The sequence below is a fragment of the Camelus ferus genome, chromosome 16, assembly GCF_009834535.1.
Source record: "Camelus ferus isolate YT-003-E chromosome 16, BCGSAC_Cfer_1.0, whole genome shotgun sequence".
In the NCBI taxonomy this organism is placed as follows: domain Eukaryota; kingdom Metazoa; phylum Chordata; class Mammalia; order Artiodactyla; family Camelidae; genus Camelus; species Camelus ferus.
This window is the reverse complement of record NC_045711.1, coordinates 24,029,971-24,047,207: the sequence shown is the minus strand read 5'-3', so window position 1 is coordinate 24,047,207 and position 17,237 is coordinate 24,029,971. Positions and strand designations below refer to the sequence as shown.

Below are 17,237 nucleotides of genomic sequence, written 5' to 3'. Positions count from 1 at the left end.
CGAGACCCACATAAAAGCAATGTTTCTTCTATGCATATGTAAACACAGTCCTATATATAAATGAGTTTTGGAGAATAGTAATTGGAGTTAACACGCAGGATGCAGTCAGGTGTTTGGGGTTTTTTTTAAGTCTCCCACTAAATTGATCTCACACCCCTTGAAGGGCTTGACAGATTTTGGTAACTACAGAAGTGATGGGAATTGGGGGCATGGGGGAGTATAGTTAAAAAGGGGTCCGGGCATCAGGAAGCTATAGTTTCTCAAGTAGCTGCTTTTAGTCATTGAAGTCTAAATGTCCATTCTGTTAACCACGTCTCTGAATTTTTAAAGTAGCAGTGTTTTGATTCATCTCTCTTGCCAAACATGCTGTTAGGATCATTCCTTCAAAACCACAGAACCAGGGGCCAGGTTTGTGGGAAGAGTCTCCTGCCAACCAGCCCTGTGGAGACATCCCCTACCCCATCCGCTGCCTTGCAGGGTGTAGCAACATGAGACTAGTCATTGGGACAGTAAATCCAATAGTAACTCAGTTGGTTTACACTTCTAATAGAAGCTCTTATAATCTACAACTGCCGATCAATTAAGTCTATATTGAAGCCATGAGGTTCAGTACCTGATGGTGTCATCCTTTTGGTGACAGGGTTGTAATACATCCCCAGTGGGACTTTAATCAGAGACACACAGCCTTCTGTGCAGTTGACCTCCATCAGAACCTTCCCTGGGTTGAATTCTGAATGCCGAATTCTCCATGCTAAACACCCTGCGTGGTATACTATGCCCGGTGCGCACATAAAAAAGACAGTGGTCATCCATTTATGCAGTTATCTACTTTCAAGTCACATTCTGCCTTTTATGCTCTAAATTTATCGGGGGGCAGAAGTAAGTCGGTCCTGTTCTCAGAAATGTTAAGATGTCCCTGAGCTGAAATGCTTTGGAGTTTGTGAGGCTGGACACGCCAGTGGGAGGATTTAGGCTGGGGAATGCGTTTGCTCCTGGCTCTTAGCTGAGTTAGTGAGCCACTCCACTGACTTCCTAAAGTCTGTCAGTGCTAACTGCTGCCTTGAATTGCTCAGCTCTGGAGTAGGCCTGCCTCATGCTGGTGAGGGTGACAGCCTCTCATCTTCAATTGTTAAACAAGAATAGCAGAGCAGTCCCTTTTCCTTGACCAAGGTTGGGATGTCTGTCTCTGACCAGAGGGGAGTTTTCTCGGATGAGCCAAGGACAAGATGGGATGTCCCACGAAGAACAGGCTTCAATGACAGTCACAAATCCACTGAAGAAGGGGACGGTCAAAAACACTTGGAGTTCCTCTCAAGAGGCTGAAAAGACAAGGTAGCTTTGGCCACTTGAGGGGATGAGGGTCACAGCTCTAAAAGAACAAAGGTCTTGGGCGCTTCAGGGTCAGCGCTGGTACAGCCAAAGGATGCTGGCCTCATGCAGGTCCCTCCACAGGGTGGCCTCCAGAGACAGATCGTGGTTCACGTAGAATATCAGTGGCTTCTTCACCCGTTCGAAGTAGTGGTCAGAAAATTTCTGGTAGTTGCTTGTGATGAATCCATAGGCACTAACCTGGACAACGACAGTCACTGGGTTAGCACTTAACGAGCGTCTGCTATGTGCAGGTTCCTGTAAAGTGACATGAATTTAGAAAGGTGTGGCCCCCCCACCGCCCTGCTTCCTTGGGTGCCTTGTGTGAAGCCGGGCAAACAATAGTAGCTCACAGTAACATCTGGCACTGTTCTTTCTGCACATTAGCCCAGCCTTAATCTTAGGTAAATATTAGCCCCATTTTACAAACGGGGAAGCAGGCTCAGAAAGATGATCAAATGTGTGTCCACAGCCATTTTGTGAACTGGGTTTTGAACTCGCGTCTGTGACACCAAAGCCATGATTGCCATAAGCTCAAGATGGAGGCAGAAAGCCCCCTTTTATCTGTTTCCTATTCTGATGGCTACTGCTGACAAGAAACTCCTGTTTTTTTTAAAAGGGAAAAGGTATAGGACCAGAGTCCAGTGGTGCTTGGCCTCCAGTTCTTGTGCTGGCTTCAGCATTGGTCACTACCTTTCCTTGAAAATCACTTCTCAACCTGTCTCCATGCGGCTCATGTGGGCACCATCCCATCAAGAATATCTCATAAAGTGATTTCAGAGATTCTGTGTGTGAAGGCTGCCCACGTCAATCCTAGAATGTCCTCATAAAAAGATGTCTACTCACTTCTTTTGAGAAGATTTTGCTTTCACAAGAGCAATTTGCACCATGTGCCTTAAATACCATATAGAGTGCTATAGGACAGAGAGGGTGAAAAAAGGAAGTGGGGAAGGGGCGGGGGGATGGTGGCTGTGGGAGGAAAGGCAGGGCTGGCCCAGGAAGCTCTCCTTCAAGGGACTCTGGTGAACACTTCCTCCAGCCTGTGCCCTAGACTAGATCACTCCTACAGCTGGGGTATCCTTCCCCCCTACAAGATAGAAGCCCAGACTCCATGGTCTGGGCTGGCAGGGATATCGTGGATCAAATTAGGTTCCATTCACTTTGAGCTGCTGTGGGCTCCTGAAAAGAGAAGACCTCTTACCTGGTCACAGGTATGCAAAGCTGTCAGCAGCATGAGGGCCCCAGTACTAGGCATATAAAGGTCTTTAAATTTTGTGTTAATCAACTTTGATTTCAAAAACCTGGAAGGAAAAAGAGGCATAAAAATGCAAGACCTGGTCTTGCACACTAGCCTGATGGCTGTGCCATTACACCACATCAGACAGGTTGGAAAGCTGTGAACATTTCTGGCCCTTCTGGCCCAGTCCACCCCTTATTTGGGAAAAGACAAAAAAAATGAACTACATGCAAAAATCTTTGGTTGAAATGAGACTGTAGATAACAGAGTGGGGGTGAGAAAAAGGAGCAGGCTCTCAAACTGCAAGTGAGACCCTTCCCCATTCTCCCACTCCCTAGAAGCCTGAATCCAGCCTAACTTGTCTTCTCTGCAACACCCTGCTTACACCATGATGCCTAGGGCACAGGTGGCCTGAGACCTAGTTTCCCTCTACCTCCAGACTTTGGCCAAGCAGGAGCCGCATTTGAAGGACAGAGCACACAGGCCCTATTGCTGGAGTCACTGGTGAGATGGTGCAGGCATGTGAACACACACACTGCCCAGGTGGTCCAAAAGTGAGGCCAGCCACAGTACGGTGACCACAGGCCTTGACCTCAGCCCTGGATTCACCTAGACTCTCAGCCTGTTCTGTTGAATAGTCTTCAGTTTGCCTCCCAGACCCACTTGCCACCCTGGCCTGCTCTGCGTCGGGATGCTAGCTGCTGGGCTGCTCAGCTGCAGCAGTGTTGACACTTTGGGCCAGATCTTTCTTGCAGAGCCTGTCCAGTGTGTCGTCGGATGTTCAGCAGCATCCCTGGCCTCTGCCCGCTAGTGGCACTCATGCTCGCCTAGTGACAATCAAAACTGTCTCCTGGACGGGACAGATTACCCCCTGCTGTGTCCTGCTGAGAACCACTGGAGGGAGGGAGGGAGGGAGGCGGTGAGGGGTGAGATCTGCTGGCAATGTTCCCCAGGCTCCTCCCTGCGGTTGCTCTGTTGGCTGGGTTTGGCTGAAAGTGATGACAACTTGGCTTCTTCTAGTCCCGTTACAGCCCCGTACCTATGGTCCCCCCATACCTGGCCTGTGCCGTTGTGAACATCCCCAGTAAGCAAACCTTGGTTTCTGCTGAGTGCCCTGTCCATTACCTGTCTACCTGGACTGATAGAACACCATCTTCATCAAGCTATTTAAAGAAAGTATTAAGTGAAGCAGTGTAAGTGCTCCCGGGGGCATCCTCGGCACGTGGCCCAGGAATGTGTGTCAGCGGGGGTGGGGGTAGTATAAAGTGCTGTGAGGGGAGCAGGTCTTCTGGCACCCTTCTCCCACCCCATCACCAGCACCTACCTCTCCGTCAGATAGCTGATGAAGTCTGGATGTAGTAGCTTGAATTTGCTGGCAGAGGCTTCTGGTCCAAAATAGGTCTGGGGCCTAGGACCCATGAAAGAAGTGGACAGAGCGGCCAGTGCCATCGTATGGCATGTTGGGGAGTGAGGAGAGGGGGAAGGTGCTGGGGCGGCGGCGGTGTATGGACCGGTAGGGGTGGGGCTGGGCATAGTAGCGGGAGAAGGGGGTGTAGAAGGTGGCTGGCAGCACCGTGGGGACCACGTGCGGCTTCCCGCCCACTAGGACTTCAGTGGGCAGGGAGTAGGAGAGAGAAGAGGGGGGCGTGAATAGAGCGGGAGGAGTCGGGTAGGAGCAGCTGATCTGAGGGTGGTAGGGAGGGGGTGGGAGAAGAGGGAAATAAAGAGATTTAGGGGGAGTGCGCTCCTGATTCCGGGACGGGCAGGGGAAGGAGCAGGGGAAGCACTGGTTTTGGGGGAGCGGTGATGTAGGAGGCTGGAAAAAGGGGGGCTCCTTCAGGAAGCGGGGCACATAGGGGGCGATGTAGGATGGGATGCCTCGAATGGGCCCAATGTAGGAGGCTGAGGGGGCTGGGCTGTGGGAGGGGGACTTGGTGCTGGGCACAGGGGGATTCTGGGAAGAGTTTCTAGAGGTGGATTTCAAGCCAGATTGAGAGGGAGATTTGGAGGTGGGTGGAGTGGCGTTTTGGGCAGACCCTCGAGGCTGGATATGAGGGCTGGGGGTCAGGGAGGAAGCCCGGGAAGAGGGCTGTGAGGCAGGCCGGGAAGACCCCCGGGTTGGGGACGGGGAAGGGGCTGAGCCACCAGAGCTGGCATAGGGCTGCTGGTTCAGGTGGTTGGACCGGGACTGGGAGGGGGACTGGGTAGGGGATGGATTAGGGGTATGGGAAGGGGAGCTCATTGGTGTTGGGGAGGCTTATGTCCACCTGATGTCTCTGAGCCAGCTCCCCAAGAGCCCAGTCCCGCCTGTGTCACAAAGCCCACCCTCCTGACCAGCCACAGCATTGTGAACAATTGTTAGGTCATCACATGGTGGGGGTGGGGGTGGGGCACAGGGCCGGTGGAGCTGGCCTGGCCTCTGAGGGCTTAACCCCCAAGGATGCCTCAAAAGCTGCTCTTTCATGGTGGGCAAAGTGTCCCCGGACCCCTAAGATAGGAGGCCTGGTCATTGCAGCCTTAGAGGGTGTAGATTTCTAAGGATCTGACTCAAGGACAAGAAATTGTCTCAGCACTACAGGGAGAAGGTTCAGATGAGGCCAAGACATGGTTCAGAAGAGCTGGACACAGGCCTGCTGCGCAGGAAGGTGGGGGAGACAGAGGGCCCTTTGTTCCCACTTTGCAGGACACTGGGCCCATGTTACCTGCTCTCCCATTTCCTGGGCAGTCTTGGGAGGGTGCCCACCAGGATGAGTGGAATGGATACTGGCCCTGGCTCTTAGTTTCTAGACACGTTGTGCTCAACAGGACAGCAGACCCAGCTGCGAGCAGGCCCTGCGGATGCTGCTGGCTGGGTGGCTGGGTGGCTGGGTGGCTGGGTGGGTTATGGACAGAGGCCTAAAGTTGAAGAGCCAGGCCTGCCTGCTCCATTCAGAAAGGAGCCCCTGGAACCTACAGCCCACCTTATCAGGAGGGCTGCAGGGGGTCAGGACTGTTACCTGAGCTTTCCTGGGGGTAGGGGAAAAGAGCTTAATTCCCCGATGCTCTGGTCAATTCTTGGGAGATTTTCTCATTGCCCTCACCCACCCTTCCTGTCCAACAGTGGGCCCCCGAGCAAGGGGAGACCAGCACAGCATTACCATACCCTGCCCCCAACCTGGCTGCTCACCTGTCCCCTTTATCATGGCCCTCAGGGACCGGCACACCCAGAATGGCCGATCTCAGCATCACGTAGTCTCGGATGTCTGAGGGGATGAAGATATAGCGCAGGTCCTGTCGGGGCAATAGAGAAACCGAGCCCTGGTGGGCAGCAGCCCTCCATCCCGTCCTGCCGCCTGCCCTGACTCACGCCCGTGACGCCCACTTTCAGGTAGTACTCATTTGCCGATCCTTTGAAACTCCTACCTTCAAGGAGTGAGGCTTAATTTTGCCATCCCCTTGAGTGTGGCCTGGTCTTAGTAACTAATGAACAGAATTTTTTTAGTAGATAGAAAAAAGTGGAAGTAAGGGTGTGTGACCTTGGAGACTGGGTCATAAAAGGCACTGGAGCTTTCTTGCTCTTTGGGATTGCTCACTCGAGGTGGAGTCAGCTGCCGTGGCATGAGGACACTGTCCTAGCTGACAGGGGCTGGCATGGCAAGGGCTGTGGGGGAGCCATCATGACTCTGGTTCCAGGCAGGCCTTCTGGTGGCTGCAGCCCCTGTCAGTCCTGACTGCAACCGCCTGGGAAATCCTGGACCCAAACCGCTCTGTTGAGCTGCTCCCAAATTCCTGACCCATTAAAACCGTAAAGTAATCAGCTTTTGTAGTTTAAAGCTACTAGGTTTGGGGGTAATTTGTTATGCAGCTATAGATAACCGATGCAGGTTCTGTTGCTACACCAGAAATAGAGCTGCTCCGTTTGTTCTGTCATGAGCTGAGAGAGGTTCTGCTGTGAGGCCTTGGTACACGGACACTGTGGCTAGGACCCTCCTGAATTCCCTGGTCAGAGGAGGGAGCTTCTAGAAACTCGAACCAGGCCTTGTAGAGCACCACAGAACCCTCATTCTGGGACTTCCCCTTGCATGTGGTAACCAGCCCGCCAGGTGTTACAGCAACTAGGTGTGGCTGAAAGAGTCTGGAGGCGGCTGGCGGGCTCCAGTTCCGGTTCACCCGCTCCCTAGCTGTGACTCTGGACATGTCTGTTCCTCAAGCTCTTTGAACCTCAGCTTCCCACACAGGCTGCTGTGAGCATTCAGGAGGGCGCACATATTCTGGGGGGCAGCGTGGGGGATGGTCAGAGGGGCTGAGATTTTGATGATTCTGGCTGGGTGGTGGCCTTAGACATGCTGCCATCTGGAAATGGGCTGCTGTGGTGACTGTGTCCAGTGCGGGAAATGGCGGCGGCATTCAGTAAATACCCTCCCATTGTGTGTAGCATGAGCTCGGGGTGGGGAGGGGATCTGGATTTGAATCCAGCCCTACCACCGCTTGGCTGAATGAAGGGGCATGGAGCCTTAGTCTCCTCACCAGGAAGGCAGGGCTGATGTGGACTCTCTAAAGTGCCTGGTGCTCCGGAAGCTTTCAGTAAATATTAGCCATTCATGCTCCACTCGAGTTGTCCTATGCTGCCCGAAACTGTGGGGCACCCCTGCCCAGATCCTCCTCCTCAGTGGCTCCATCACATGTGCCCAGTGTTCTGGCACAACCTCTCGGTCCACTGGGTGGGGACTTGGGAACCCTGTGGCCCACCCAACGGAGAGGGGTCCAGAAACAACAGCACTGACCGTCAGTGACACTGATGTGCCCATCAGGGGCCTCACCTTTCCCTGTGGCACAGAAGTGAAGCCCAGGTTTCGGTAGGAGATGAGGGAGTTTTTCATTGTGTTCACAGTGAAACCGTAGAAGGAGGTCTTGGTGCCTACATCCTTCTCAAAGCCTTTGATCACAGCACCATTGAGTCTGGTCCAAACAGAGGTCCATCAGCCTGCCTGTGGCTACACAATGCTGTATGTTTACCTCTATCTCCAGGGTCCCACTACTCCCGCTGCCCACGGCAGCCCCAGTGCCGTCACCAGCCCCATCCCTGCTCCTCTGGATCTCAAGGGATGCCCTGTGAAATGGGGCCCTGGCAGCTCCTTCCTCCTGGGTCCCCTTGGCCGGCCATACTCACATTCGTCTTCAGGGCCTGTTTGCATAGGGCTGCCCATTACAACTGCTGAGCTGCCAGAGGCCACTGCTTCCTTGGCCCACCACCCTCACGTAAGATGCTCCCCCTAGGGCTGGCTGGGGACCAGCTCTCCACCCAGCTCCTCTGCTGCTTCCTTTCCGGCCCCCACGCCACATACCTGAACACGTAGTCATGGGCATCAATGTTCAAACCCTGGTGGGAACCATTCAGAATGCCTCCATTACCCACCACGGCACACCGAATGCAGCCCGGAAGCAGCTCTCTGGAGGCAGCAAACAGCGTGGTGCTCTCAGAGCCATTCAGGAGGCTCAGTGTGGAGGTGATGGCTGTGGGTGTGGGACAAGGTGGGATGCCATGAGGAGTCACATGGGTCATTGGGGCCTTCCCGAGACTGTTCCTGGAGCCCCACCTGCCCGAGGCCTGACACCAGCCCTTCTCAAGAGGCGTAGAGGATGAAGGAGAATGTAATGTCTTGAAAAGAGGATGGTGGGGGAAGAAGTTTGGCTGTGCCCTCAATCATTTCAAGAACTCAACCAGTTCTCCCAAGACTGTGTACATTCCAAAAGAAAATAATTTGAGGCACATGGGGATAGGAGTAGGGGGACAGACTTAATGTGAGGGGGCTCTGGACGGTTTCCCACAGCAGCAACCATCAGCAGGCTGTGTGAGGCCCCACAGGCCCTGTCCTCAGCCACCTTGGTCACTGGCGTCTTCCATACCAGGGAGACCCCAGGATGGGGAGAGCTGCTCAGCTCCCCTCCCTGACCCTGTGGTACTTGTAGAGGCGGGGGGGGGGGGTCAAGCCCTGAGGCCCACCTGAGAGGAAGAGGCAGGGGTCTCACATCTTGGTGCTGTGAGGGCAGGAAGGCCCATCCTGCACCAAGGCCAAAAGCAGGATGAGTGGACTAGCTGAGGCCAGAGGGCTGCAGGTTACCTTGGCGGGAGAGCCCCTGCCAACCATAGGGCGGTTTGTGCTGGCACAGGCTGTCCCAGAGCTCCTGGGTGAAGAGGCCCCCGGACAGCAGCACTGGAGTGGAGAGGTTAAACAGATCCCGGAAGTGGGGGTGCCGTCGAATGGTGAGAGAAAGTGGGTGTTGGCAGGGCGGGCTCTGTGGATAAGAAAATAAGGGAGCTGTTTCTGGGGTTGGGGTGGATAGGAGCCTCCCTAGTTCCCTGCGGACCCCACAGGAGGGCTGGGAGGGAAGAGCTGTCCTTACCTCTCCAGACTTGGGCCACCCCCGGATCTGCAAGCCAAGCTGGCTAGTAGTGCAGCATCCCAGTGGGGATCCAAGAGCTTTCTGGATTTACCCTGCCCAGCCCTTCTCCTGAATGCCACATCTCTGGGACCTGATGGCTCTGGCATCCTACTACACCTCACACTCAGCTGGGGGGGACTCTGCGGCATTTTGCCACTACTAGATAAGACCTGCCTGCCCTGTGGCGTTGGAAGTCCAGCCTGGGCTTCGGAATCCATCAGCCTGGATCCAAATGCTAGTTCTCGCAGTCCTTGCTGAAGGAATCATGTGGAAAGGGATGCTGGAAGATGGATGACATCTTTCTTCCACTCGGAGCCTATGCTGGGCTGAATAGTGTCCCCTCTTCACGTCTAACCCCCACCCCCCGCTGTCACCATTCTTGTCTGTGCAGAACCGCAGAATGTGACCTTACTTGGAAATAGGGCCTTTGCACATGTAATTAAAGTGAGGTCATAATGTAGTAAGGTGGGCCCTAAATTCAGTTACCGGTGTCCTTATATGAAGGTGTATGCTGATGGGGGCAGAGACTGAGTGATGTAGCTGTGAGCCAAGAACACTTGGAGTCTCCAGAATCTTCAGAGGGAGGATGGCCCTGCTGACACGTTGATTTTGGACTGCTGGCCTCTAGAACTACCAGAGAATCCATTTGCCTTGTTTTAAGCCATCCAGTTTGTGGTCATTTGTTCCAGCAGCCGTAGGAAACGGTCTTTGCACACAGGGCAACATACTGAACAGGCCCCAGCCCCGTCTGCCTGCAACCCCTGTGTTGGAATCCCGAACATCCTGGGCCTGGGTGGTGGGGCTGTTCTTCCCACTGAAGGGGGCTCTTTGTTAAGCCACTGGCTTGATCAAAGGACAATGCAGGAAAGAGCTGCACAGTCATTTCTGCTATTATGTGACATGTGAGTGCCTAAAATCCACCATGCAAAATTGTGCAATCAAAACCACAGGGCTTTTGGGAAAAGGGATTAGTGGCATCACACTCAAAAACTTGGTCAGTGATGCGCAAAACGAGGAGAAATCTAGGGAAGACAAGCAGTTTTACACACATTCACTGGTTAAGCAGTACGTAAATACGACTGAAAATATGGCACTTGACCTTGGGAAAGGCTTGACATTTGCTTTGGGGAAGTGGGCGTTGGAAGGGTGGCAGCTTGGGCGTTATCATGAAGTGGTAGAAAGCTGGTTGTAACACTCAGTGAAGTGGATGGCCATCCAAAGCATGTGTGTGCGTGTATTTTGTATATTCCTATGTGGCTCCTTTCCATTGAGTGTGGTTTTCTGCATTTACCAGCATTCTTGCTGACAAAAATCACTGATAAACACATGAAATTTGTGTTGTTGTCTACTAATGTATCAATCTTTATGGAACAAATTCACGTTTTCAGAGCAAGCAGAACTGTCTGCACTAATTTCACTACTATTCAGTTTATCATAGAGATGTTTTCCAGGGCCTTCTTTATGACCTTCCACTAGAAAAGTCTTCAGGTCACCGTATCAGGAAAGGCAGCACTTCACTTGGGAAGATGGCTTGCTTTTATCCCATGAACATGGTGGCAAAGTTTCCTTCTTTGCTATGGCCACCAGGAAGCTCAGAGCCAGATCTATGGCCCATCCCTTACACCTTGTGGCATATTTTTCATACATTTATCTCACATTGTCTCATTTTCCTACCTTTATTTTCCTTCACCTGCTTCTTTGTTTTATTTTGTTTTGTGTTCTTGCTTAGTCATATGTATCCAAAAGCCACCTCAAATCCCTCTTTTCAGACCAAGTGATGAAATACGTCAGTTAGCATCAAGCAGCTCAAGGTGAAAAGGTCTTTAGGAAAAGTAAAGATAACTCAGCCAAGCACTTAGAAGACACCTGAAGCCTCTCTTCAGCCAGCCAGCCAAGTGTCCACCCGGCCTCTGTCCTCAAGGCAGGGTCCCCATTCCCTGCCCAGGGCTGCTTGCTCTGTCTCTGAGTAGTTCAGCAGTCACTAAGTCTAGATTGTAGTGAAATCTTGCTCCCTGAGGCCTCAGTTAACAAGTTCCAGTTTGGTCTCTCAGGCATTAAAAACAATTCTTTAAACCCGAGTAACCCAAAACCACAGTCATCACCCAGCTCAACTGCAGCGCACAAAGGGGGTGTGGCTGTATTGCTCAGTGGTTCGGAGCCAGGCTGGAGTCCCACTACCACTCTTCCCCATGAGTGACCCTGAGCAGGGTACCTGAACTCTCTGTGCCTCATTTTACTCATCTGTAAAGGCTACCTCTCAGGCTCGCTGTGAGGCTGAAGTGAGAGGACTCAGGTAAAGTGCTTGAGATGGCCTTTCAAGCCAGTCAGCATGGTCTCTGTAGAGCAGGACCCAGAAAGTTCTCAAACGTCTTCCCAAGGCTTGGTGTTTTCTTCATAGTGAGCAGTTTAAATGTGACTTTCACAGTAAAAAAAAAGAAACAAAAACACACACACACATTTTGAGGAACAGAATGTAAAAGTCACAGGACTTTTAACGGTAAATCAAGACTTCCAAGAACTTTTCAGCTGGCTATACCCCAGGGGGACATATGGAGTCATCCTTCCCTGATATTGGGGTTCAGGGAACCCTAGTGGCCATGTCTGAGAAGCCCTGACTGGCTGGCTGCTCAGTTCTGTGCTTCATTCTTGGGGGCGATTCTAAAGGGCTCCCGCCCAGCAGTCTTATGAGAATGTTCTCATTTACTCTTCCCTTTCTCCTCCTCCCCGCTCGCTAACTTGAGGACGCACAAAACTGCCACAGGGCAGCCAGCCACTGTACCTTTCTTGTCCTAGAATTTGATGCCTTGGGTCCAAAGAAAGCTCGAGACGATGTGATGTTCCTGGGGAGAAAGCAGAAATACAGCAGAGGTCCTACCTGCCCCTGGAACCTGCTGTCTGGCTCTGTTAGCTCCAGGGGCTGACAAAGTCGGTCAGTCAATATGTCTTTTCCTTTGATCCTTCTAATCCTATACACTGATTCTTGCCCGCCTCAGTCTCTTTAGGCACACAAAATAGTGTCAGATTATTACATCCTGCCCAGCTGTATAAACCCAGAAATCAAGAAGTCCCTTGGCAAGTGGCAGAAGTGTGGAGTGTGTTAGGAACAGTGAGATGGTGGTTAAAAGATGAAAATATAGAACAGGAAAGATTGCCAGCCCCCTGGATTTGTAACCATCTGAGGGGTCTCCCTGCCAAGGCCCCAGAGGGCAGGTGTTAGGTCCCAGATGCCTTGGATCGCCTTTAGCTGGTGAAGGGCACGGGTCTGAAGCCTGACTCCCTGGGTTTGTGTCCCATGATCTCAGGAAGCCACTGAACTCAGAACCTTGGTTTCTGCATCTGTCCAGCAGAAATAATTGTACAGGGGTGATAATCACATCACTTACCATCCCATTGTTGGGAGGCTTCAAACAAAGATCTGTGTTATTTAAAAAGTATTCTCTAAATATTAGCTATCGTTACCTGAAGGGTCAAGGGAAAGGACCTTGTGACAGCCTCTAGGACAGTGTCCCTTCTGGAGGGAGGTAAGGAGCTAAGTTATTGCCCCACTCTCACTTATGTGTTAAGTGGTCCCTGCACCAGGGCGGAGGACAACAGAAAGGAAGGTCCCTGCCCATTCAAAAGGTTGGTCAGGCTTCTCTGAGACTCCTACCCTCTCCCCAGCAGCCACAAGGGAGCAGGTGGGGAGGGTTTTGGATCAACAGTCTTGAGGAAAACAAAGGCCTCTAGTTACTTGCTTCTAGGTGCCAAGACAGCTTAAGCCACAAGGGAGCCTGTGACCTGCCTGCCTTCAGGTTTGCGTAAGACCCTGGAGGGTGAGGCCAGAAAAAGAGGTGCTTTCTTCCCCCAGCCCTTCCTTTCTCCCCAGACTGGTCTCCCCACATAATCCTATGGTTCCTCTCTGAGATGGCCTTCCAGAACCCCCAGAGAGCTTTTGAAAAACACCAGTGCCCCACGCCTGAATTCTGACATGATTGTTCTGGGCCTCTGGTGGTTCAACTCCCCCACCCCGCACCCCTTCCCCCCCACCCCCGCACCCCTTCCCCCTGACTGCCTCCCTTCCCTCCCCAGTTATTCTAATGTGCAACCAGGTTTGGAACCTGACAAGGAACTGCTGAGCCAGATAGAATAGAGACAGGAGGGTTAGAGTTGCAGGGGAGGTGATGGGGAGCCCCCCCCAGTTCAGTTTTGCTGCCTTGAACTCCCCCAGCCTTGGGGAGGCCTGCTTATTTCCAGAACACTCCTATGCTCAGAGACTTCTCCCAGCCCCTCCCTCTCAGGAATCCAAGGACTTACAGACACCAGCCTGGAAGGATTGGGGAAGGGGCCATCCTAGCCCACCCGTGCCCCTCTGGGAGGTTTCACCAGCCCAAGGAGAAATGAGGACAATGTAGTGCATTTTTCATAAAACTAAATTTACTCAACTTGGATCATGTTCTTAGGAATTCTTGGCCCTAAAATGTCCTTCCTTTTACAAAATACTACTGAGGATAGATGGTAACTGGCAGGTAACTGGTGCCCCAATATCCATCCTCACCCCCTCCTCAAAATAAATAAATAAATAAATAAAAGTCCAGAAATCCCAGGCCTGGCAGCTACTGATTCAGATTCTTCCGCGAGTTAATTCCTGGATCGATTCCACTCTCTCACCTGCAAGGAGAGCCCCCACCTCAGGTGTGGTAGGCCTGGTCCCAGTGCCCTGCTTCCTGGGCTCTCCACTGTAGCCAGGTAGGTCCATTTTTGGTCCCCAGTTGGGGAGGTGGCACGGCCTACTCTACCTGCCCAGAATTCCATCCCACCTGCCACCTTGCTTCTCCAAGCACTAAATACCCACCTCCTAAGGACACTGAGTCTGGACCTGGCCCCCTGGGTTTAGTTACAGCACAAACACCACCAAAACAACAAGGATATGGATGGGTTCTTGGGTTGCACTAGACTGTTAAAATTTGAAAACTCTTAAAGTTTTGTTGACAGTACAATGGATGTTCAACAAACCTCACATGTAAAGGGGTATTCGTTCCTTTCAACAGATGTTCAAATGTGTTTCAAAACTTCTTTACATAAAACTGACAAGGATTTCCTTTCTTAATACCTGCAACCCTTTTCAGTCCTTCTTAAGCTATCTCTGACAAGGAGATGAAGTAACTTTAGGTATCACCTGCTAGAGCACCTTTTGTTCTAAAGGGACTGGACTCATCAGTTTCAAGAGTGTTTCATATTGTTTTGCAACTTTGGATGCCCTTTGACCTTGTTTCCTGAGAGCCCATATTAATTTTGCTTCATTCCGTTATGCCTGGAGCAAGGTTTACCGAGGACTGTACCAGTGGGAAAGACCTAGGAAGGGAAAGCTGGGGGCTCAGAGGCCTCAGCCTGAGACTGAAGGCACCCTTGCGGCCTCACAAATCCAGACTCTAGGCACAACTCGGTATGCCTTCCAAAAGTAAAGCTAAATCCTTTTGAGGCGTCTTCAGTAACTGGAACCATCACCTACAGAAGCCAGACTCTCAGGTTTCTCCTCGTGGGGCACAAATGAAAGGAAGGTGCCCAGGGTCAGCGGGAGGGGGCGGAGCGCAGGAGGCGGCTCCGGGAGGGTAACTTGAAGGGGGCCCCTGTCCGCCTCTTCGAATCGCGCCCGGACGGTGCTTATCAATATAAACAACGGAGCGGGGCGCGGGGAGGGCAGAGCCCGCAGCCAGCGGGAAAGGCAACCCGCCACAGCCGGACAGAGGAGCGCGGCAAAGTTGGAATGGGGAGACCTGAGTCCCTGCCCCCAAAGTAGAATCTGAAAAATGTGACGTTAGCGAGGTACAATTCGCGGCAAAAACGGGACTCGTTTTATCTGATTCAGATAACCCAGACAAATCTGGACAATAGAAAGAGTTTCTAATCCGGGCGGGAGGGAAGTAAGCCCAAGGCTGTCGTGAGCGGATCGCTAGTGCGCAAAGGGTGAGGTCTTCCTCCCACCCCAGCAGAAGCGGTGGGGCCCCGGCAGCGTAAGTTTAACGCCGGGGTGGAGGCTCTGGGGACAAAGGGCTACAGCCCGAGTCCCCACGAAGAGCCACCCCAGAGGGCGGTCCGGCCCTGGGGCTGGGCACCCTGCGCGCCCCCGCGCCCTCCCGGTCAGGTCCCGCGCAGCAGCCCCTACCTGGCTCCAGACCGGGGCCCTGGGTAAGACTCTGCCGCCGAGGAGTACAGGGCGACGAGGATCCCCGAGCAGGTAGCGGCGAACAGGAGGAGCAGCCAGAAGAGCGGGCCACGCGGGAGCCCCATGCAGCCCCGGCCCGCGGGCGCCCAGCCAGCCGCCGTCGGGGCGGAGAGAAGAGGCCCGGATGGGCCGGGCCGGACTCCTGAAGCCGGCCCCCCGGCCCCGCCCGGCCCTCGCGGGCCCTTCCCGCCCCGCGGCTCCCCGCCTGCCTGCGCCAGGCCGCCGGACGCTGCTGCACCCTCGGGGGCTGCGCTGCGGGTCCCGGAGCTGCCCGCCAGACTTAGACCGCGGGCGCTCCACCCTGCGCCCAGCCCAGGGCTGCCGCGAGCCGGGGTTGGACAGGGCGCTTTCCTGGACGGTGAAGGGCTGGCGCGCGCGACCCGGGGGCTGCGGGGCACGGGAAGATGCCGCCACCTGCCGCGTGGGCCGCGCACTGCGCCCCCTGGGGCCCCGGATGGCGGATTCCCGACGCCCAAAGCTCCTGGAAGGGGCGGGGAGGATGGAGGAGCAAACCCCAGACCGCTCAGACCCTGGGTGGAGCGGGAGGCGAGGAGGTAGGGGGCCTGCCGTGATGGGATGGTAGGGGAGTTGAGGCTGTTCATCCCCTCATTTGATGGCTGCTCAGGGCCCTCAATCGCACTCAGCAGCCCAGAGACACCTGAAAAGTTTAGTAGGGGCTCAGGTGTCACCAGGAAGGGCTGGGGGAACTTGCGGCACTGGTGCTCCAAAAGCAGAGCCCTCCCAGGGAGTGAGCAGTAGATGAGGCAGTATATTCTCCAGTGGGCAGCGTCCTGGCCTTAGACCTCAAAACATGTGAAATACCCCAGACTCCCTACTATCAGGAACTGCGGGGATGAGAGGGACCTGGCCCCTTTCCACCGGCTTTCTGCTCTCCCCTGTTCTGTGTGACAGCAAGTCTGGGTGCAGCAACAGGTGTCTGTCCAACTGCAGTGCTTCCCCAAAGGGTCATTCGGGGTCACTTCTCAAAACTTTAAAAATGCTGCACCTTGCTACCCTGCTGGTGGACATTACTTAGAATTGATGGTTTCAAGTATTTTATTTTAATCTTTATGGTTTTCAATCACTGAAATCCCTGTAGATGTTACTTATCCCTTGATCAGCACCTTCTCCCATGTCCTCAGTGGTTGATAAAACATCAGACTTCTCTCTGAGCTTCCAAATCCCACATCTATCCCCAACCCTCCCCCCTCAAAGCCTTACCTACTTCATGAAGAAAGAGAGGATCACTATTAATTTCTTCAGTGTTCCATCTTCAGACCTAAAACATGGCCCCTACCACAGGCCAGCCTCCAGGTGCCTGGACTCCAGCATGAAGCTGGGGACGGCTCTCCTCCTGTTGTGGGGTTGACCCCCACCATCTGTGTTAATGATTCAGGTCCACATCCAGTACCTAAAAGTCGATACCCTACTCAGACTAGAGCCTCCTGTCCACCACCTGGGGTTCATGTTCTACCCCTCATCTCTCCACCCCTCCATTGTCTCCCAGCATGTCAGCCCTCTCCCTGAAGCTTTCTTTCCTATCTAGACAGGATCCGGGGAGTCATAATCTGAGCTACCCTTTCATCGAAACCCAGATTCTCTTGTGTTCCTGGCTTTCCGCCCAGCAGAACTCTGACCTGGATTCACACTCTGATTTGCCTGTTCAGTGTCCCTTCCCCAATACTGCCTGTCCCCTGGCCTGGCTCAGAGCTGCCAGCCAGTGTCTCATTCCACAGCAGAATGGTATACATCCAGCATCAGCTGGGCTCTCCACACGAGCTGTTTCCTTGTCCTTGGTGAGCTTTGGCTTCCATCCTGCTCAGTGATGATTCCAAGACTGTCACCTCTTTCCTCAAGCCTCTTCTCCCTGCCACCCCTCTTAGAGGGGAGCTTCAATGTCCCATGCCTCTAAGTACAAAGTCATCTTCTGTCCGGAACTGTAAAAGGTCTGAGGTTTACCCTCCATTCAAGCTAGAACATCAGCCTTCTATGGTTTTAAGGATGCTG

The 17,237-nt window shown here is 53.3% G+C and overlaps 1 protein-coding gene and 1 long non-coding RNA gene across 4 annotated transcripts in view; one reads left to right on the top strand and one right to left on the bottom strand.

The window, feature by feature from the left end:
• LOC106728639 overlaps positions 1-17,237 on the top strand; it is a 112,149-nt gene that overhangs the window by 4,554 nt on the left and 90,358 nt on the right. The gene's annotated exons all lie outside the window — the stretch shown is intronic.
• On the bottom strand, positions 109-15,593 carry ST6GALNAC2 (ST6 N-acetylgalactosaminide alpha-2,6-sialyltransferase 2). Its single transcript, XM_032456749.1, has 9 exons — positions 15,171-15,593; positions 11,808-11,868; positions 8,707-8,881; positions 7,930-8,098; positions 7,405-7,543; positions 5,772-5,875; positions 3,930-4,013; positions 2,570-2,669; positions 109-1,569 (listed from the first exon to the last, which is right to left on the bottom strand). The coding sequence occupies exons 1-9, from the start codon at positions 15,293-15,295 to the stop codon at positions 1,402-1,404; spliced, it is 1,125 nt and encodes a 374-aa protein (XP_032312640.1). The 5' UTR covers positions 15,296-15,593; the 3' UTR covers positions 109-1,401.